Genomic DNA, 21,034 nt, shown 5'->3' with positions numbered 1-21,034 from the left:
GATAGCTATGGCTCCAACACCAAGATTGAATTCTCCATGTCATCCAGTTCAATGAGCCAAGACTCTAAACTTTGAATGATCAAATGGAGTGTTTTAGAGTATATATATATATATAAACTACATTGAGACAAACAATATAGATTCTGATGATGTCGAGTTAAATTAGCTTCTTGAGTAGCAAATCTATGAGAATCGGAGGCAGCTATGGTTGCAAGATTGTAGATAGTGTCGGTCAAGAGCTGATTTAGTAGAGTAGGTGTTGTATGTATTAGTGATCGTGTTGTTAACCAATCAAAAATAAAAATTCTATATTAATCTAGCTAGCAGAAAGTACGAGGCGAGCTATGGGGAACTAAAAGGCTAAGTTACTAAGATTGAATTCAACAAAAATAAATTTAAATTAAATTTAAATTAAATCTATTAATTAATGCAAAAACTTTAACTATGAATACGTGAAGAACTTTGGGATTTCGAATCCCCAATGCTTTCCCCTAACCGATATAAATCTACACTTCAAAGCAAATTAAGGATGGTCTTCCTAGGTATGCTCTATCTTCGCAAGACTATCATTCTTCGCCAAAGCTTGACACACTTAGTTTACTGAGCTATAGAACATTTTTGGCCAAACTCAAACACAATCAACTAGAAGATATAGAACAATCAAATTAATGAAATAAGCATGGTTCATCGACATCCCAAAGAAAATGAACTAGCTACAGGGGGGAGAAAGAGAGAGAGAGAGAGAGAGAGAGAGAGAGAGAGATGTGGTCTTCTTCTTCAGCAATGAAATAGATGAGAGCCGTGTTCGCCGTTTTCCCCTCTTCTCTATGGCTAGCTTCTCTTTTATGTCTCCCGCATACAATGAATCCCCCATCTTTACCCGTCGATTTCGACCTTTATTCGTTTGGATTTTGGAAAAACTCAAAACTAGAAAGTTGTAGATATTTTTTATATCGTTCCATACCATCTTGAATCACTACAATCTGAGCTCATACGAGAGAGATATGCCCAAAATACTGAAGGTAGACCTGTTTATCCGATTTTCAAAATTTATTACCAATTTTATTTCTTAGACCTCCACCTGTTTCCAACTTGGCTAAGATCTCACTTTTCATGATTTCTTGTATAACAAGATTGAATGCCATGATTTAAAATCCATCAATATCTAATATATTTGCCAACTTTACTCCATATTATCTCTAATAACCAAAATCACATTTTTCCTGAAAAATACACAAACATAATCAATTAGCTCTCTTTTAATTAAATAAATAAATATGGGAAATTAAATCAAATAAATAATGAGAAATGCATGCTTATCAAATATTAGGGGCTTTATAGTCATTTCAGTCTTGTATGGGATATGGGTGTCTTATTTAATTGTATGTGAGGCTATTTAGGTCTTTTAGGTGGTTATTATATATACCTCTCAAAGGGCTTAGGGTTTCATATGATCAATCACTCTCATTCTCCATCTCTGTTCGTGGGTTTGTGCTTTGTTGCTCTGATAAAGAAGTGCTCTTTGTTGCTGCATCTCCTTGGTGTGTTCTAGCATGGAGGTATAGAAGTTCTTTGGCTTTTGATGTATTGAAGACACAGCTGCTGGTGTTCTTGGTCTGCGCATGAAGAGAGGATCTGTTTCTTGTTGTTAGAGGTGTAGTTGTTCTAACTGTGTTGTTTCTCTCTTGGTCCATGTCTTGTGAGCATATGTTGGGTAGCAATAGGGCTATAACCTTCTTTGATATTTGATGGTGCAAAACTTGATGAGTTGCTTAACTCATCCTTGGATGTAGGTCTATATGATTGAACCAAGTAAAACCCTGTGTGTCATGCTTATTTGATTTCTTTATTCTATTATTCCGCTGCAAATAAGGTATAAATCTCAACAGTAGGGTCAAAGAAGTTCTTCAAATTCCACATGTAAATCAATGGGAAATCGGAAACGGTGGAGAAGATGGACTGGTTGGAGTAGCGCAACATACACTCGTCGTACCTATTATTCCCAGGTTGACACTGAGAGGGGGGTGAATCAGTGTCTTCTAGAAATTCTCTTTGATGTGACGCTTCTTTAAACTCAAGACAATGTTGGTTAAGATAATCTTGTAATTATCAATTACACAAGGGCACGTCCACCACACACAACAATGTAGCTAGGTCTACCAAACAGTGCACCACCACTCTGCAATCAAAGCACTCCAATATATGCAATGAAAAATAAACTAGAAACGCAAGACACCAAATTTACATGGTTCAGCTAAATTGTCTACATCCACGGAGTAATGCCCTAAATAGAGCTTCGTATTTATTCAATACTTTTCAACTAGAATTTTGATTACTACAATGATCAGAGAGCACCCATTCGAGTATTAACTTTTGCACCCACAAAAGTATAAGGCTACAACCTCAAACAACTCAACCCTAACAAGCAACTACTTGAAAGGTGAACCTTTTCAAATTAAGGGAGATTACAATAGATTACTCTCCTTCTTCTTCAACGTTTTCACCAAAATATGCATCCAAACTTGTTCTTCATACCCATATTGCTTCTTGGCTTCTCCTCCACGTTTTTCTTAGTCTCCACAAGCCAAAAACACCAAAAACCCTCTTCTGTTTGCTCAAATTCGAGCTTTTAAAGAGAATGAACGTTGATGCACAGGAACCGTTGGATTTCATCTTCTAGATGACTCCCAAAGAGAATCCAATCCCACAGCCATTGGATATCCACTTTAAAAATGCGGGTGAGATCTGGGCCGTCAGATCCTTTAAGTGATGTAAGATTAGAGTACCCTTCACCAGATTATTTCAAATGGAATCTTTTTCTAATCTTACCTTTAAGTTGCTATACAGAAGATTATGTTGATCATTATACTTTGCAATGCACCACATTATCATGATCCCGACCAACCAAAAGGCGCGCGATGGAGTCTTTTTCGTCTTGGGCACTTGAAAACCAAGTGCATCAATCTCGACCTTCAAAATTGGATTTTCATCCACGTCCTTCTAATGACCATTAGATTTTAACATTCAATCTTTCAAATTTAGACTTTCCTCTTTGAGATGTAAAACTTATTTCACAAAGACCCCCGAACTCTTAAAAATTATTTTCAAACCCCTGAGAGTAGATTACATCAAAGTAGCCAAATTTGATATTTCTTCTACAATGCCCAGATTTGCTTCCAAATCGCACACTCTCACGATAAACCTCATAACTCCTTTGTTTGATACCCAAATCACAATCAAAAAATGTGTTTGAAAGAAGACTTCATGATATACGTTTCTTCAGTTTAAGTGGAACCCAAAAAACAACTGGATGACTACTCAAAAATTCATCCAATGTGACCCTTGTGCAGTGACCTGTGAAATCCACTATTCTAAGTAATCTTCGCTTCACCCAAAACACTTAAATCTTCTCAAAAATATCCAAAACTATTGTAATAATGTTAATCACCCTCTAAAGTATATAACAAATTCCCAAAGTCTTCTATGGGAGCTTCACTTCAATACAAGTCATGTACACTTAGAACACACTATATTTTAGTTGCCAACAATGACAATATATGCAATCTCATCCAATGGAACAACAGTACCAAATGACTGCAACTTCTCCGTTGGGACAGCACTGAACGATATCCTTAGTGGCAAAATTGACGCAATCACGGCAGACACTGCTGGTGACATCGCCCCTGCAGTAGTAGAGGCCGTAAACAACATCAGCATTGTGGCCGACGGTGGCATTTCCGTAGGCGTTGTTGAAGTTGGACATGGCATTGGAAGAAAGATCAGAGAGGAGAATCTTGAGATTGGATTGGTATCTGCTGTTGGTCCTGTTGGAGCAACTATCATAGCGGTATGTAGGGTCTGTGCAGCTGCTAAAGCTGACCAGGAAAGAAATAGCAAAGAGGAAGATGAAGAAGATCATGAGGACTCTGGCTACTGGGTTCTTGTTGAAACTTGATCTCTCCATCGTTTCACCAATTTTCATCAACCTTGCGAATAGCCTCCTGGCAGTCGTCACATAAGGACTTGGGCATTAAGTGGAAAACAGGTGGCATTTGGCTTTTATTTGGAAAATTTCCAATGAATCCTTAGCGAGTGATAAGATTCAGTTTCATCACTCTCTTATCATAGGTGTGACTGCTGAGTGGGTGATAGGTGTGACTTAGTTAACAAAAGACCAACACTTCCACATAAGAGGTTAAACTTCCAATCTCCTCAGGGTCAAGAGCGAAGCCCTGCCTATATTAATAATGTAAAAGCTCCCTAAATGATGTAGTCGATGTGCGCACCTCAGATCCCTACAAAAAAAGGTTTTTCACTTGAACTCTGATTCCTGAAAGGTGGTTCATTTGATTAAGAAACCAACACCTCCGGTGGTAAGAAGAGAAGAAAGAAAGAAAGTAAAATATTCCACATGATTGAATTTCATTACTTATTGAGCATTCATTGAGAAATTCCTACAAGGAGATCCAAACACAGGTGGAAAACCCGGATCAACAGAAGCCTCACATTCCTGAACTGAAGTATCTTACGTACAGTTGGGGTTCCGTGAATGGAGGCAACAAAACTAAGCTTTCAATGGAAATAGACAACACTAAGTCTATGTCTTTGGAAGCTAAGAGAACAATAGTAAACATCAATAGAAAGGAAGAAATAATAATAAACATCAAATTGAATGGGGTTTTGGAGTCTAATTGGAACATGGTTCCATTGTTTCTCCATTCATCATCTTCCAGATATTCAGACAGTAGCTCTCAAAAGACATGGTTGAGTAAATTAGATGGGTTTTGCCAGCTTCACAGTGTTCTTCCCCTGAATAGAATTGATGATGATGAAGAACCATGGTGAACCAAGAAGAGAATATTTCTCATCCACCAGTGTTTTCTGATTCAGAAAATGAGGGAAGTGGAACTAATAGTCAAACCTAACGCTAAACGACCTACTTCCTTCTTTACCAGAGCCTCTCTCATCTCTTTCCATTTAAGGAATAACAAAAAGTAGCACAAATTATTCATCCTATGAAAAAAAAAATGTAGCACAAATCCAAGCTCACCTAGTAAATAACAAACACTAATTCTACACTACCCTTATCTACTCAGAATATTGACCTCAAAGCTGACTGAATCTTCGTTGACAGGTAATGGTTTTGAACTGCTGCTCGTCGATGGGTCTGAAGTGCCTGATTCCATTTTGCTTTGCACATAAAATGCAGGTTTTGATGGCAATGGTAGAGTAACCAATTCGCTGTTCAACATAAGGACTATGTTTGCCATAGTTGGTCTGGCAGCTGCATCTTCCTGAACACACAATAATGCAACATGAATGCTTCTTGTCACTTCACTTCTTGAACATTTCTCTCTCAGGAGAGGATCAATGAACTCGAAGGTTATTCCTGCATTCCAATGTCTCCATGCCTGCAATTCAATGTTAATCCATTTTAGCCATTGGGTTCTCATGATTCAGGAGAATTGAAGGACTAGTTGTGTAATGGTATATTCTAGCAATATATAGTTGTTGTTGTTGCTGCTATCTTTTTTTTTTTAAGGAAAAACATAAAAAACTAGATTAAGACACTTATTGAGAATTACAACTCAACTACTTAGGGGAGAAATACTACTAAAAGTCCAATTATCAGGGATCGTATATTCGTTCTAATATGACTATTATCCTTGTGTATTTCCATATCTACCAATTCAACAAAAAAAATTTGAAAAAGTGGGGGATTGAAATTTAGAGCAAATAGCCTTTTCCATTTGACAGTTACATGGATAAAATAGTGTTGATATCCATACTTACATGACTTATGAGGCCCCCAGCAAAGTCCGTGTGATGGAAACTACTGTTCTTCATTCCACTTACAATCTCCAAAACTAATACACCAAAGCTGAATACATCTGATTTGACTGAGAAAAACCCATGCAATGCGTACTCTGGAGATATATAACCACTGCAAGCAATTGTCATAAGATAATTTAAGCAGCTTAGGGTAGTTGTAGGAGTTTATACCAGATCTCATTTCTACTCAATTTAACTAAATCTTTTTCACTCAAGGAAGATGATTAAACCTTATTTTTGCCTTCTGATAAAAGGTCAATCAACCATTACCAAAAAAGGATGTCAGACTGGTCAATTCCTAACCAAGATCACATTTTCATGTCGAGCATTAAAGATGGACTGAACAATCTTCATACAAATTACACTAGTTACTTTTTCCAGCTACATCTAAATATATATTAAACACAAAATTAGTTTAGTACCATATGCATTTCCCTTTGTTCTTTGCTTATCTAGACCAAGACAATAAAGGTTGTAGATTTCAGTGACATGAAGTCAATTTAGGGATAACCAGAGCTTTCTATACAAGTCAACATTTTTTATTGGGAGGAAAAAAGGAAAATAACTCTAACTAGTTAAGAACTTGACAAATTTGAATTTGGCAAAAATGTTCTCTGCTCATAAATATGAGAAGGAATGAGGCTCTGAAAACTTACCAAGTCCCAACTATTCTGCTTGTGCTTTGTTGAGTTTGGTCGATGCCAGAAATTCTTGCTATCCCAAAGTCTGAGATTTTAGGATTCATTTCCTCATCTAATAAGATATTGCTTGCTTTAAGATCCCTATGAATAATTTGAAGGCGAGAGTCTTCGTGAAGATAAAGACAACCTCGAGCAATCCCCTGTATGATCTTGTGACGTTGCTGCCAATCTAACTGCATACATTGCTCAATATCTGTCGACATCCGCAAGGTTTGAAAAAAAAATTAGGATATGGTCAATTTGACAACCTTGCTTATCGTGAAAGGTTAATTCATCAACAAAGGAGGATGAAACATCATGAAATTAAATTTACTTTGCATTCACATTTGATTGTAGTGTAATTTATGGAAATCCTTATATTTTGGGAGAACTGCTACAAAGAGAAAGAGAGTTATGTATGCATGGGGCAAACCAAATAGGAAGTGATCGAGGCTTTTGTTGGGTACAAATTCATATATAATGATCCTTTCTTCTCGCTTCAAACAAAATCCCAATACTTTAACCAGATTGCGGTGTTGAAGCCTTGCCAATACTGCAACTTCATTCTTGAATTCTTTTGCACATTGCCCTGAGCTAATTGAGAGTCTCTTGACAACAATTTCTTGTCCATTAGGAAGCCTACCCTGAGGAAAAATTACAAAGTTATTAACTGTGTGGCTTCAACATGAAATAAAAGCCACTTTCATTAACTCCAAAATCATGGTTAATCAGAATTTTCATGCTATGGACAATGAAATTTAACAGATAAGAACTTTTCTACTTTCTTACCATATAGGCGGCACCAAAACCTCCTTGACCAATCTGATTGGCAACTGCAAAGTTGTTTGTGGCTGTAAGAACTGTATCGAAGTCAAATTGCAATGACTCTGCACTTGTAACTCCGTAGTCACCTACACACATGCCAACAAGAAAGACAAATTATGATTTTAAAGATGAAAAGGAGTGAACGGATAAATAATAATCTTCCCAGCAAGAACATTAGAACAACATGCTGAAGTAGGTACCATTGGCTTCTTAGCCACTGGTGATAAAAGATGCAAGATCACATATCTTACGTCTGTTTTTCAAAGGGTTCAACTCTAAGATTGAAACATCCATGTGACCAACGTTCGATGACCTGAAGAAACTCCAACTTTGAAATCAATTCATGTTTTCTGAAGCAAGTTAAAAGGCCAAAGCCAATACCATTTTCCCGCGGCGGTTCCTCTTTTTTCTTCCCGAATACGAACAAGTAAAGGAACAAGAGAATAGCCATAGAAATCAATCCTGCAGCAACAGCTGGTACAACAATGGTAACAATTTTCGCAGAAGAACTTCCTTGATTTGCTGCATTCAAAATTTTGAAAACAAATCAGAAGAAATCCCAAATATATGAGATTGGCAATGGCAAGCTCTTCACTAGCTTGGAATTAAAGGCATTATTGTTCCCACTGGATATCTTTATTTTCGAGATTGATTGATGAAGTTTTTTAGAAACTAACAAAAAACAACAGAGTGCAAGTATAATAACAATTATTAACTTAAGCTGCAAGAATTGTCTCTGTTTCAAAGTATCAGTTCCCTGTTTTAAAGCTCCCTATATAATCATAATCGAAACTTCAAGTTGCTCACCTTTAATGCCTGTTATTTTGCTCCGGGGGGCCGGCAGAAAAAGAAGAGAAGGTGAAGGAGCCAGTTCAGTGAGAGGGGCCAGGTTAGTGGGAGAAGGTGGTGGAGGAGCCAGTTCAGTGAGAGAAGGTGGAGGAGGAGCCAGTTCAGTGGGAGAAGATGGTGGTGGAGGAGTCAGTTCAGTGGGAGAAGGTGGAGGAGGAGTCAGTTCAGTGGGAGAAGGTGGAGGTGGTGGTACTGAACCTGTGATTGTGTAAAATGGGTAGATCTCAAACCTGACGTGACAACTAGGATTAAATGCCCTTGCTCCCTCTTTATAGCTGTAATAAGTTAAGACAGTACCTATAACATCATCAACAAGGCACCTATAACAATCGTCACCTGATAAATCAGGACTGCACTGACCCATACTATACAGATTCTGAAATTGAGTAAAACTAACTTCTAGAGTAGCGAATCTCTCAGCATTGAGTCGGGCCATGGCTGCAATCTCGTACAAGGTATTGCTCAAGAGCCGAGAAAATCGAGAGGGGTCAGAGATATTGTAAACATTGTAGACAGATGCAATAGGACCATCGGAGACGGTGGAGAAGATGAACTGGTTGGAGTATCTCAATGTACACTCCTCGTAATAAATGACTGCAACTTCCTGGCTGGGGCAGCGATTGACGATATCTGTAACGGCGAAATTGACACAGTCACGGCAGACATCGCTGGTGACATCGCCTCTACAGTAGTAAGTACCATAAACAACATTGGGATCTTGACCGACGGTGGCATTGTAATAGGCGTTGTTGGAGTTGTAGGTGGCGTTGGAAGAAAGATCAGAGAGGAGAGTGTTGAGGTTGGATTGGTAACTACTGTAGGATGCGTAGATTGGTTCAAAGCAATCGTAGCCCCAGGAAACAGGGTCAGTGCAGCCACTGAAGCTGAACTGGGAAGACAGAACAAAGCAGAAGAAAAGGAAAAAGATCGTAGCTGCTGGTTTCCTGCTTTCAAATGGTTCCATAGGTTCTTCAATTCTGTCTCTCAAGACTCTCAACCATTCGCATTCCAGTTTTAAGGTTTTGGCAGTCACAAACAATCATCTTGATTAAGCATCGTGCTTGCACTTTCGTGAATATGACGAGGAGACAATGATTTCATCCAATCTCGCATCATTTGACCTTTTGAGTTTCATTTAATTTAAAAGTATATTTCAGTCTAAAGAACGGAAGCTGAGATTTGCCTAAATAAATTTAAAATCAATGAGGCTGGGGATTATAATGAAAGCTTTGAATTTCAACATTTTATATTATTCTAACAATTTAGTTGTTGAGATATTTTCTTCTTTTTCTTTTTTAAATAAAAAAAATAAGGGAAAAAAAGAAGCCGCCCTTAATGAAATCTGTAAAAGAGAGAGAGGAATAAGAACTTAAAATAAAAAAATTAAAAAGAAGTGTTTCAGACCAAATTTCAAGTCTTCTCTTGTTGGTATATAATTATATTTCTATTAAAAAGAAAATTCATGACTTACTATAAAAAAAAAAATTGAAATGTTTTAGATTACCGGTGTCACCGAAGTGGTCTCATCCACTTCGACAATGGTCCCTCAACAATTGAGATTAATTGGATGGTTACAACTTCCCAAAGATTTGCTATAGTTTTGATGGAGAATGAATTGGAAGGAATTACTCTGTGTGATCTTCCATTGGTTTTTTATGTTTAATTTTAATCATGTACCAAGAGTGTCCAATTGCATAATAGACTCCTTAGCTAAGAAGACCCGATCTATTTCATGTATGACAATTGAGCAACATTTAGCTCATTGGTTGTCCTTTGCCCCCCACCCTTCTTTTCTTGCAAAAAAAAGTGTTTCGGGCCTAGCCATAATAAAGAAGCTATTGACTCAAGTAATCTTCCAAATCCTAAAAATTGGAATATTGTTATTTTGCTATCTGGGGGAGTCACGCAAGCTCTCATCTATCCAAACTTAACTCAAAGAAGAAGAAAAAAATTAAATTACACAAAAATAAAATTTTATATTGTAGAACATATCACACATGTGTATGTGCATGTGTCATTACTAGTGTATATAAATTTATGTAGAGTCATGATTATAATGAATATATGCCACTTTGCCTACACATATTCCTTCTTGTTTTGTAAACCGATGTACTAAAGAATCTTATAAGCTCTCCCTAATTTGGGTTTCTTTGGGTAGGAGAAAACTAATATACAACTATCATTGCTCTTTCTTATATCGTAGGAAACGATTTATTGCATCCTTCTTATACCAATTGTAGAGGCACATTACATCATAAGAAAAGCAACACACAACATGTCTAAGAGAGCCAACTTCCTGGGTTTTTTACTAATACATTGTCCCTAATGTAGAAGAGGAAAGAGGAAAGAGAAAAACATAATAATATTCTTTATTTTTTCTGGAAAATAATACTGGAATTTTGTCCTTGGATATTGTCGCTTATAAGAATCCAATGGTGTTGACAAAAAAAAATCCCATGGTAAATAAGAGGGGTTTGTTTTTGTGACAAAAGATATATTTTATTGACAATCACAAATACTGAGATCCTTTAGGCATAGATTATTCGAAGTCTCAGTGGTAAATAATAAGTTGAGGTTACATTCTAGCCTTTTAGGTTTGAAAAGTTGTCAACCGAGGATTGCTCGATTGATAAGATCACAGCCTCTTAATGAAGAAGTTGTGGGGTTTAACTTTACTAATAGCATTGAGATATCTCTATCTTCTCCTATGTATTAAAAAAAATTTAAAAAAAAAAAAAAAAAAAAACACCCTTGTATAAAATATACAAGAAGCATGTAGGATTTGAAAAGGTTTTTTTAATTACAAGAACACCCCGTTAGAAACACTTTTTCATTTTATAGTAACTCCTAAAAAACATCAAATTTACAAAATAAGGCCATCATTTCGCGCCCAAACGAGATTTTTTCCCCCGCCCTGCCCGTCTTCTGCCCTTTCTCCACCCCTCGTTTTCCCGCTTCTCCGGCACCCTCATCTTGGTATACCAAATCTTTTGATCCAACAAACTCCAATAACATCACTCTGTTCGTTTGTGAGAGACCCGGCTCTGCGATTGCAAGTATCAAGAGAAAGAGAAGTGGAAGAAGAACAAGAAGGTGGACAAGGGTTTAAGAAAAACGGTAGTGGTGAGTTAGAATCTGAGAGATGGGAGATTACAAAGAAGAGGGAGCAGATAGAGGAGTCTAGAAAGACTGCTGGGATTTAAGGCTGAATTTTCCACAAATCACGAAACATGGCTTAATGAGTGAATTTGATAAATTGAAGGGATTCAATATGCAAATTTAGAAAAACTACTCTCTTTTTTTTTTTTTGGTAAACAACACCTCATTTACTGAAAGAAGAAAATACAGACATACAAATAAAAGAAAAATACAGATACAAAAGAAAGCATGAAAACACAAGGATTGAACGGATCCAATGAGCAAAAATTGACCAAATTGTCGAATATGCTATAGACTGGGTCATCTAGGCTAAGGGATGGGTCAAACCCAATATACCTTTCTTAGAAAGAAAGTTGCAACAAAGACAACACCAAATAAGCACCAACACCCACATAGGGGGAAAAAATACACGCCTCAAGGGCGGACACAAAACTTGTTTGGTTGTTGCAGTGGTAACATCAAAAGTGCAGAGGAGGTTCGGACCTGCCATCCCGCTCTGTCGTAGAGGCGTACCTATCAAGCTCGCCACAGAAGAACTTGTACTTCCAAATTTGGAGTTAATGGGCAGTGTGCACCAAGGATCGCTACAACCAAAGAATTTATTTTTTATTTTAAAACTGAAAAAAGAAGAAAAAAAGTGTTGCAACTAGGGAGAGAGATCGGCCGTGAAAACAAACAAATTGCAGCCAAAAAACTACAGATCTAGGTGTCCGAGTAAAATAGACAAGGAGGGAGAGGAGCAGATGAGTAAAGGAGATAAAAAGGAAGGATGTGAGTAGATGAAGGAGGAGAGCTGAAAAGTAAAACGAAACACCAGATCTAGTGTTCCGGGCAGGCAAGGAGAAATGGAGGTGGAGAAAGGAGATGCGCAGATGAGGGAGAAGAATAGGGGATGGGGAAGGGAGAAGATGAGGGAGGTGGAGATGGAGACGGAAACGGGAGAGACCGGAGAGACGGGAGAGAAGGAGGCGGAAGAGGAGAAGGAGACCGGAGATGGAGATGAGACCAGATGAGTGGAAGAGGAACAGGGGAGCCGGAGAGACTACTCAGGCGAGCCTCTCTGCCTCAAGCTTCACGATGTGGAGGTGTTTGCAGAGCTTCCCAGACGGAGAGAGAGTTCCGACTTGTTCTGCTGTATGTTTAGAAAAACTACTCTATAGACTATACTACTAAAGTATTAGTGTATGAATTTTATGATTTTACCCTTGTTTCTAACAGTTGGATTCTCAAATTTTTTAATTTGAAGAGAGAGAATCTAAATTTGCAGTGCAACATTTTCTATAAAACACCTCAACTCATTCGTATTTCCAACCAATTACTAGCTTCCGAGGGTGAAGAATCTTTAACTTCTTGAGTATCACCTTAAGTAAGCTCGGACCAGTACGTTTGTGCCTTGCAGGCTTGCAGGTTCCAAACTTCCAATCAACTCTACCGAATTGAACGGCCATTTAACTATCACAAAGCAACGCAACAACCAAGGCTACTGCTAGAATAATCAGCGATGAAATTAACCTCCAACGATTTTGATCCGATAGGAATTGACCTGAAAAAGAAGATTTCACAACAAACATTGCAATGACAAGTAACAAAGCTTCTCGACATTATCATCAATGGAAATGAAATTTTCCAGATAATATACTCCAACAAGACCTGAATTTTATTACCCAAGCAAAGAAGTGAAGAGGTACTTCTGCATTCCTCTTGTTTTTTGAAGACAATATCTATCCGTCGTTCTCTCCACCAATACAACTGAAGTAAAATCTAGCTTTTGTTCCGTTTTTGAATACTAATATCTCATAGGGTTTAAGGTTTAAGTACAAGGTTGTTTAAAACATTACACCATGAATATCTAATTTGAAATATTAGACTTTTGCATTTGGCTAATATATATAAAACAACACTAGGTCCTATAGTTAATTGGGCTCTCCCACAAAGACCCATTATACTATTGGATTGCAATTAATCCAATGGTCAAATTAGAATGTATGTTGTATATATATAACTCAAATACCTAATTCATATTTGAGTATAATTTGTGTAAAAGAAACGAACAAAAGATCACAGTATGGAACTTGGAACTTCTAGGTGTGTTATAATGTTGCTTTTCTTAAGACGTAATTTGCCCTCACATCAAGGTGCTATGAGGTACTGCGAACCGTCTCCCAGGATACAAAGAAGCACGACTTGAGTTGAATCTCCCAAGTTTTGCTAAGCACAAACAAAACTCAAGAACAGAAAAATTTAGTATATCTTGCTGTTGTGAAACTAGAATGTATTTATAGGCATTGAGGTCTTCTTCTGAACAATTCATGACTCTGTTCGTATGAATGTACCTCTCTATAGGGATACGAATGTTGACGTTCAAATATGAGCCGTCAGATCATTCGGCCGCACGATTTAACGGTTCATATTGAACCATTAAAAATGATATTTATGGATCTACTTCCATCGCCCTAGATCTGCCGTGCCATTGATCAAAATACACGGTTCACATCTCGCTCGAAGCGTGCTAAGTGCGTGCGCCATAGACGCCTTAACATCCCACGCTGCGCGTGGGTGTGCGCGCTCGCCGTCCTCTCTAATACACTGCACACCCATTGACGTGTCTCATTGTTATAAATCAAAGTTAATAGGTGGTACCTATTAATTAACCTGGATTTCAATACCTCGGTTTCCAATGTAGGATTATATAAAAAAACACTTTCCTAAAATAAATTAAGAAAAGTTTTCAGCACTTACAAATCCAATAAAATGAAATATATATTATTTTATTATATTAAAAATAATACAACAATTCGAATACCTCAACAATATCGAGTTGTTGTTCTATTTTTTGGATACTGACATCTAGCTGTTGTTCTCCATGTGTGTTCAATAGCATCTGAAATAATCTTGAGCTCCAATTCCATTTGTTGCATCACCGTCAATTCTGAAATATGAGAAGTAACAAAAATACCAGCTTTGGATACTCTCACTTGGGCTTTAAAAGTTCCACATGCAGAGAAAGCATCTTTGTAGACAATTTATTACAAACGAATGAAAAAATAGAGGTGAAATACAAAGCATAAGAGCATATAACACAACAACAACAATATATATGTTGAATCCCCCTAGCAAGCTCATTAAGCTAGGACTGCCGAATGCTTCCTCTAGGAGTAGGTGCATGAAAATCACCCAGGCCCTACTTTGCTTAAATTCTCTTCCTCGCATAATTGCCTCAAACTTCTTATTCCACAATTCCAAAGAATTTTGCAGGGCCACTTTGTTCTTCCATAATGAACCCTTTTTTGTGAATTAACACTTCCATGCACCTACCTTTTTTTTCAGTCACCATCTCTTCTTGTTGCTTTCTTTATGAACTTGTGAGCTTTCTTCACTTGCTTTTGTGAATGGACATTCAAGGCGTAACTAATTGTTGCACAAACCCAGCCCCAATAACTAGCTAAGATCAATTCTACACTATCCTCAAGTAACTGAAACTTCATTAACAGCTTTAGGATTGATATGATTCGGTTTCCTGAGTTTCTTTCCCTTGTACAAGCATATCTGATTCGATCCATTCTGTTAATGAATAACAGATGTTGGAACTAAGGGGAATGGTAAAGTGATTGAGTCACTGCCCAACATAAGGATTATGTTGGACATGGTGGGTCTGCCAGCTGCATTTTCCTGAACACACAGTAAGCCAATATGAATGCATCTCATCACTTCAGCTTCTGAACAATTTCCTCTCATGATTGGATCAATTAACTCATATGTTGTCCCGGCCTCCCAAAGTCTCCATGCCTACAAAAATTGACTCATATAAATCATTAGGTTTCTCAATTTAAGGAAAAGACCTAGAAATATTCTGGTAGGTTTTAGCAATGAACAGTTAAGAGTGAAAATGAAGCACAGATATCCTTACTTACATAGCTTACAATGTCCCCACCAGAGTCTCTTTGAAAGAAACTACTATTCTTCGTTCCACTTATAATCTCCAAAACTAATACACCAAAGCTGAATACATCTGACTTGACTGAGATAAATCCATGCAATGCATACTCTGGAGACATGTAACCACTGCAAGCGATTCTTATTAGACAATTTATGCAACTTAAAAGAATAAATATAAAGACTCTACTGTATCACATTACTCCTTAGTTATTTTTAACTAGATGCTACATATAGCTTCAACATTTGATTTCTGTTTCTCTTCTTTCCGGAAGGGGTTGGGAAACAAGTGTCTAACCTCAGTTGTGGCAACTATATCAGGTCGGCTAGTCCTATAAGGTCATCGGTCTTCTAATGTAGTCTCTTCAGTTTCCTTTCCTAAATATTATTAGCATTATAGTGTTGATGTTACTGTAATATCAATGTAAAGTTCTATTTGTGCTGCATAAGCACTATAAGATAAATTTCCAAGACCAGCATTCCAGATAAGCTGAACAATCTTCAGGAATAACCACAGCATGCAGTTATCTTTTCAGCTAGGTCTAAGTGCTAAAAACCCTCTCCAAATAAGGTCATGCATGACATACCAAACCACCCTAAAATTATAAATGTTTATGTTTCTAGTAGCCTGATCCTCTCTCCTCTCAACTCTCCCCTATTTATATTCCCTTCAATTACCCCTAACCCTCTCTCTCCCCCCTCTACGTGGCTACCTCCTAGGGTCCTCAGCCTTTTTGAAATCACATATCAAAAGTTGTATATGTGAAGCTTTAAATGTTTTCTCAAATCAGAACTATGAGAAGGAATGAAACATAGAAACTTACAAAGTCCCAACTATTCTGTTTGTACTTGCTTGAGTTCTATCCACACCAAAAATTCTTGCCATCCCAAAGACCAAAATCTTAGGATTCATTTCCTCATCTAACAAGATATTGCTTGCTTTAAGATCCCCGTGAATAATTCCATGGCAAGAATCTTCATGAAGATAAAGGCAACCTCGAGCAATCCCTTCTATGATCTTGAAACGTCCCGCCCAATGTAGGCATGCACATTTCTCTGGATCTGTATTCATCCAAATTATGGGAAGAATAAGAATTTGGAACTAGTATTTGTCATTAAATGTTGACACATGGAAAAAATATGATACAATTTTTCTTTTCCTCACTTATTTTTTCATAAATTTGGAACTCTGAAATTCAAGGAAAACTTAGTAAAATGAAAAAGAAAATAACTCTAAGAGAGAAATGTGCGGAACAAACCAACTAGGAAGTAATCAAGGCTTTGTTTGGGTACAAATTCATAAATAAGGATCTTTTCTTCTCCTTCCAAGCAAAATCCCAATAGCTTAACCAAATTACGGTGTTGAAGCTTTGCCACTACCAGAATCTCATTCTTGAATTCTTCTACTCCTTGCCCTGAGTTTTTTGAGAGTCTCTTGACTGCAATTTCTTGTCCATTAGGAAGTATCCCCTAATGACATATTTAGAAATGGATTTATAAACTTTCAAAAGCTTCATCATTCAATTAAAACTACTTTCACATATTCCAAATTCATGGTTAATCAGAAATTTATTCTCTGTCACAACGAAATTTGATATACAAGAACTCCAATACATTTACTGTAGCTTTGTAACTTCTTATTACCTTGTAAACAGCACCAAATCCTCCTTCCCCAATCTTATTTTCGTCCGAAAAGTTCTCTGTGGCTGCAATTACCATCCTGAAATCAAATTGCAGTGAATCTGCACTTTCAATTGGGTTCCCACCTATGCCAAAGCCACAAGGAGAGATCAGCCAAAAGTTTGACATCCGAAAAGAACGAACATATAAATAAACCTCCCAGCAAGAACAACATGCTGAAGTAGGCACCATTGGCTTCTTAGCCACTGGAGATAAAAGAAGCATGATCACATATATTACGTCTGTTTTTCAATGGGTTCAACTCTAAGATTGAAACATCCATGCGACCAAAGTTCGATGAACTGAAGACACTACAACTTTGAAATCAATTCATGTTTTCTGAAGCAAGTTAAAAGGCCAAAGCCAATACCATTTTCCCGCGGCGGTTCCTCTTTTTTCTTCCCGAATACGAACAAGTAAAGGTACAAGAGAATAGCCATAGAAATCAATCCTGCAGCAACAGCTGGTACAACAATGGTAACAATTTTCCCAGAAGAACTTCCTTGATTTGCTGCATTCAAAATTTTGAAGACAAATCAGAAGAAATCCCAAATATATGAGATTGGCAATGGCAAGCTCTTCACTAGCTTGGAATTAAAGGCATTATTGTTCCCACTGGATATCTTTATTTTCGAGATTGATTGATGAAGTTTTTTAGAAACTAACAAAAACACGACAGAGTGCAAGTATAATAACAATTATAAACTTAAGCTGCAGGAATTGTTAAACAGAGTATCAAAGTATCAGTTCCCTGTTTCAAAGCTCCCTATATAATCATAATCGAAACTTCAAGTTGCTCACCTTTAATGCCTGTTATTTTGCTCCGGGGGGCCGGCAGAAAAAGAAGAGGAGGTGAAGGAGCCAGATCAGTGAGAGGAGCCAGGTTAGTGGGAGAAGGTGGAGGAGGAGCCAGTTCAGTGAGAGAAGGTGGAGGAGGAGCCAGTTCACTGAGAGGAGGAGGAGCCAGTTCAGGAGAAAGGTGGAGGAGGGGGCAGGGCCCGGCGGCCGACCCGCCCTCCCGCCCCGAGCCGATGGGCTGGGCTGTTTGGGGGGGGTTAGGTTCGCCGCTGGCGGGCGGGGCTCTGCCGCCCGCCCTCCCGCCCGTCCCGTTTTTGCCCGCCGCCGTTTTGGCCCGTCTTGTCCCGTTTTGGCCCGTCTTGCCCCGCCGGCCCCGTTTTGCCCCGCCCGGCCCCGTTTTGGCCCGTTTTGGCCCGTCCTGCCCGTTTTGGCCCTTCTTGGCCCCGTTCTGGCCGTCCGGCCCGTCTTGGCCGTTTGCCCGCCCCGCCGCGTTTGGTCTGCTCGGCCCTCCCCCCTTGGGTTTTTGTTCTTGGTGGTTTTGCCGTGTCTTTTCATGATCATGTTTTGTGATTAATAAATAAACTATACCTCTTCCTGTTGATCTATTTGATTTTGGCCCGATCCGCCCTTTTTGGCTCTATCTTTTTTTTGCGTGTCTGTCTCCTGTTTTACCCGTCTTCTACTCTTGTATGGTCTTGATTTTGATATTTAGTCCTTTGATCATTTGCTTTTCCTTTTTATATTATTTTTGGTATTTTTATTTTTCCTCGTCATTTTGTTCTTTGGTTTTGTTTTTTGCTAGGCGAGATTTATTATTTCTATTACATGTTAATATCTAACAAATCTACACCCTCTTCTCATCTGATTCTAACAATCTCTGTGATTTTCTTATTAACATTGCTGTTTGTGACTAAACATCATTTTCTTTAACTATGTCTTTTTTTTTGAATACTATTATTGTCGATTTCTTGTTACGGTTTTGAATTGATTTTTTTGTATTGATGATATCAATTTATTGAGCGTTGTGAATGACTACCTACCTACGCCTAAATTCTTGACTTTGAGATAATTTTCATTTATCGTTCCTTTTGAATTATGATCTTTGATGTTTCTGTTTACAGAGTTTGTGTGACATTCTCTATATTCTTGACTTTCATATGCCTATTTAATTCTTTTCTCTTTACTTATTCAATTTCATGAATTTTTAACTCTTTGCTGGCCAGGGTGGGGGGGGGGGGGGAGAGAGAGGGGAGCTTACCTGATTTGGTTTCTTATTTCTCTAATCTATGGGTATAAATGTTGTACTATTGAATCTAGTTTTGGATTATTTGTTGACTCTTTAATATTTTATTTTCCGGTTGGTTTGGATTTGTATTTATTACTTTAATATGTATTTTATTCTACCTGCTTACTTTGATATTTCGACCAAAATATGGCCATTAGCTGGGACAGGCCTTGGGCTGGCCTCGGGGGGACATGGCCATCGGGGCGACGGGGCCATCGGGGCCGGGGCGGGCGGGCCTTGGGCCGGGCGGGCCTCGGGGCCGGGCGGGGCCTCGGGGGGCCGGGCGGGGCCTTTGGGCGGGGCGGCCTCGGGGCCATCGGGGCTTCGGCCAATCGGGGCCAACCCATCCCGACCCGCCCCATTGGGCCATTGGGCGGGAATGGGCTTGGCTGGCCTGTGGGCTTGGGCCGGGCTTTTGGCCCTGCTGGCCGGTGGGATGGGCTCTTATCCTTGGGCTGGGCTTGGGTTGCGCCCGCCCATCCCGTGGCGCCCTAGGTGGAGGAGGAGCCAGTTCAGTGAGATAAGGTGGAGGAGGAGCCAGTTCAGTGAGAGGAGGGTGGAGGAGCCAGTTCAGTGAGAGAAGGTGGAGGAGGTGGTACTGAACCTGTGATTGTGTAAAATGGGTAGATCTCAAACCTGACGTGACAACTAGGATTAAAAGCCCTTGCTCCCTCTTTGTAGCTGTAATAAGTTAAGACAGTACCTATAACATCATCAACAAGGCACCTATAACAATCGTCACCTGATAAATCAGGACTGCACTGACCCATACTATACAGATTCTGAAATTGAGTAAAACTAACTTCTAGAGTAGCGAATCTCTCAGCATTGAGTCGGGCCATGGCTGCAATCTCGTACAAGGTATTGCTCAAGAGCCGAGAAAATCGAGAGGGGTCAGAGATATTGTAAATATTGTAGAAGGATGCAATAGGACCATCGGAGACGGTGGAGAAGATGAACTGGTTGGAGTATCTCAACGTACACTCCTCGTAAAAACTGACTCCAACTTTCTGGTTGGGGCAGCGATTGACGATATCTGTAACGGCGTAATTGACACAGTCACGGCAGACATCGCTGGTGACATCGCCTCTACAGTAGTAAGTACCATAAACAACATTGGGATCTTGACCGACGGTGGCATTGTAATAGGCGTTGTTGGAGTTGTAGGTGGCGTTGGAAGAAAGATCAGAGAGGAGAGTGTTGAGGTTGGATTGGTAACTACTGTAGGATGCGTAGATTGGTTCAGAGCAATCGGAGCCCCAGGAAACAGGGTCAGTGCAGCCACTGAAGCTGAACAGGGAAGACAGAACAAAGCAGAAGAAAAGGAAAAAGATCGTAGCTGCTGGTTTCCTGCTTTCAAATGGTTCCATAGGTTCTTCAATTCTGTCTCTCAAGATTCTCAACCATTCGCATTCCAGTTTTAAGGTTTTAGCAGCCACAAACAATCATCTTGATTAAGCATTGTGCTTGCACTTTCGTGAATATGACGAGGAGACAATGATCTCATCCAATCTCGCATATCATTTGACCTTTTGAGTTTAATTTAGTTTAAAAGTATATTTCAGTCTAAAGAACGGAAGCTGAGATTTGCCAAAAAAAATTAAAAATCAATGAGGCTGAGGATTATAATGAAAGCTTTGAATTTCAACATTTTATATTATTCTGACAATTTAGTTGTTGAGATATTTTCTTCTTTTTTTTTTTTTTAAATAAAAAAAAATAAGGGAAAAAAAGAAGCCGCCCTTAATGAAATCTTTAAAAGAGAGAGAGGAATAAAAACTTAAAAAAGAAGTGTTTCAGACCAAACTTCAAGTCTTCTCTTGTTGGTATATAATTGTATTCCTATTAAAAAGAAAATTCATGACTTACTATAAAAGAAATTTTGAAATGTTTTAGGTTATCGGTGTCACCGAATTGGTCTCATCCACTCCGACAACCGTCCCTCAACAATTGGGATTAATTGGGTGGTTACAACTTCCCAAAGATTTGTTAT

The 21,034-nt window shown here is 38.6% G+C and overlaps 2 protein-coding genes across 2 annotated transcripts; both read right to left on the bottom strand.

Moving 5' to 3' along the window:
• Nucleotides 1-5,084: 5,084 nt before the first annotated feature.
• On the bottom strand, nt 5,085-9,150 carry LOC149004360 (cysteine-rich receptor-like protein kinase 10). Its single transcript, XM_089168630.1, has 8 exons — nt 8,339-9,150; nt 8,145-8,167; nt 7,719-7,859; nt 7,302-7,423; nt 6,946-7,156; nt 6,489-6,726; nt 5,794-5,944; nt 5,085-5,411 (listed from the first exon to the last, which is right to left on the bottom strand). The coding sequence occupies exons 1-8, from the start codon at nt 9,148-9,150 to the stop codon at nt 5,085-5,087; spliced, it is 2,025 nt and encodes a 674-aa protein (XP_089024756.1).
• Nucleotides 9,151-14,909: 5,759 nt separating this feature from the next.
• On the bottom strand, nt 14,910-20,411 carry LOC149004359 (cysteine-rich receptor-like protein kinase 10). Its single transcript, XM_089168629.1, has 7 exons — nt 19,595-20,411; nt 17,329-17,469; nt 16,923-17,044; nt 16,538-16,748; nt 16,103-16,340; nt 15,257-15,407; nt 14,910-15,131 (listed from the first exon to the last, which is right to left on the bottom strand). The coding sequence occupies exons 1-7, from the start codon at nt 20,409-20,411 to the stop codon at nt 14,910-14,912; spliced, it is 1,902 nt and encodes a 633-aa protein (XP_089024755.1).
• Nucleotides 20,412-21,034: the final 623 nt, after the last annotated feature.

The sequence above is a fragment of the Hakea prostrata genome, chromosome 9 (assembly GCF_041222555.1).
Source record: "Hakea prostrata isolate BN-2017 chromosome 9, UWA_Hpros_2, whole genome shotgun sequence".
Lineage (NCBI taxonomy): Eukaryota > Viridiplantae > Streptophyta > Magnoliopsida > Proteales > Proteaceae > Hakea > Hakea prostrata.
Note: the sequence above shows the minus strand (reverse complement) of the source record. Positions and strands in the feature narration are given on the sequence as shown.

What these genes read in the sequence shown, in the direction of transcription:
- LOC149004359 (XM_089168629.1), bottom strand. Translation starts at nt 20,411, where the DNA reads ATGGAACCATTTGAAAGCAGGAAACCAGCAGCTACGATCTTTTTCCTT. An exon ending in TGAACTGGCTCCTCCACCCT is followed by an intron (nt 17,470 to 19,594) that starts CCTCTCACTGAA and finishes TTTTGAATGCAG; the next exon opens with CAAATCAAGGAAGTTCTTCT. An exon ending in CCTTGATTACTTCCTAGTTG is followed by an intron (nt 16,341 to 16,537) that starts GTTTGTTCCGCA and finishes GGATGAATACAG; the next exon opens with ATCCAGAGAAATGTGCATGC.
- LOC149004360 (XM_089168630.1), bottom strand. Translation starts at nt 9,150, where the DNA reads ATGGAACCATTTGAAAGCAGGAAACCAGCAGCTACGATCTTTTTCCTT. An exon ending in CCCACTGAACTGACTCCTCC is followed by an intron (nt 8,168 to 8,338) that starts TCCACCTTCTCC and finishes GCCGGCCCCCCG; the next exon opens with GAGCAAAATAACAGGCATTA. An exon ending in CTGGGGGCCTCATAAGTCAT is followed by an intron (nt 5,412 to 5,793) that starts GTAAGTATGGAT and finishes ATTGAATTGCAG; the next exon opens with GCATGGAGACATTGGAATGC.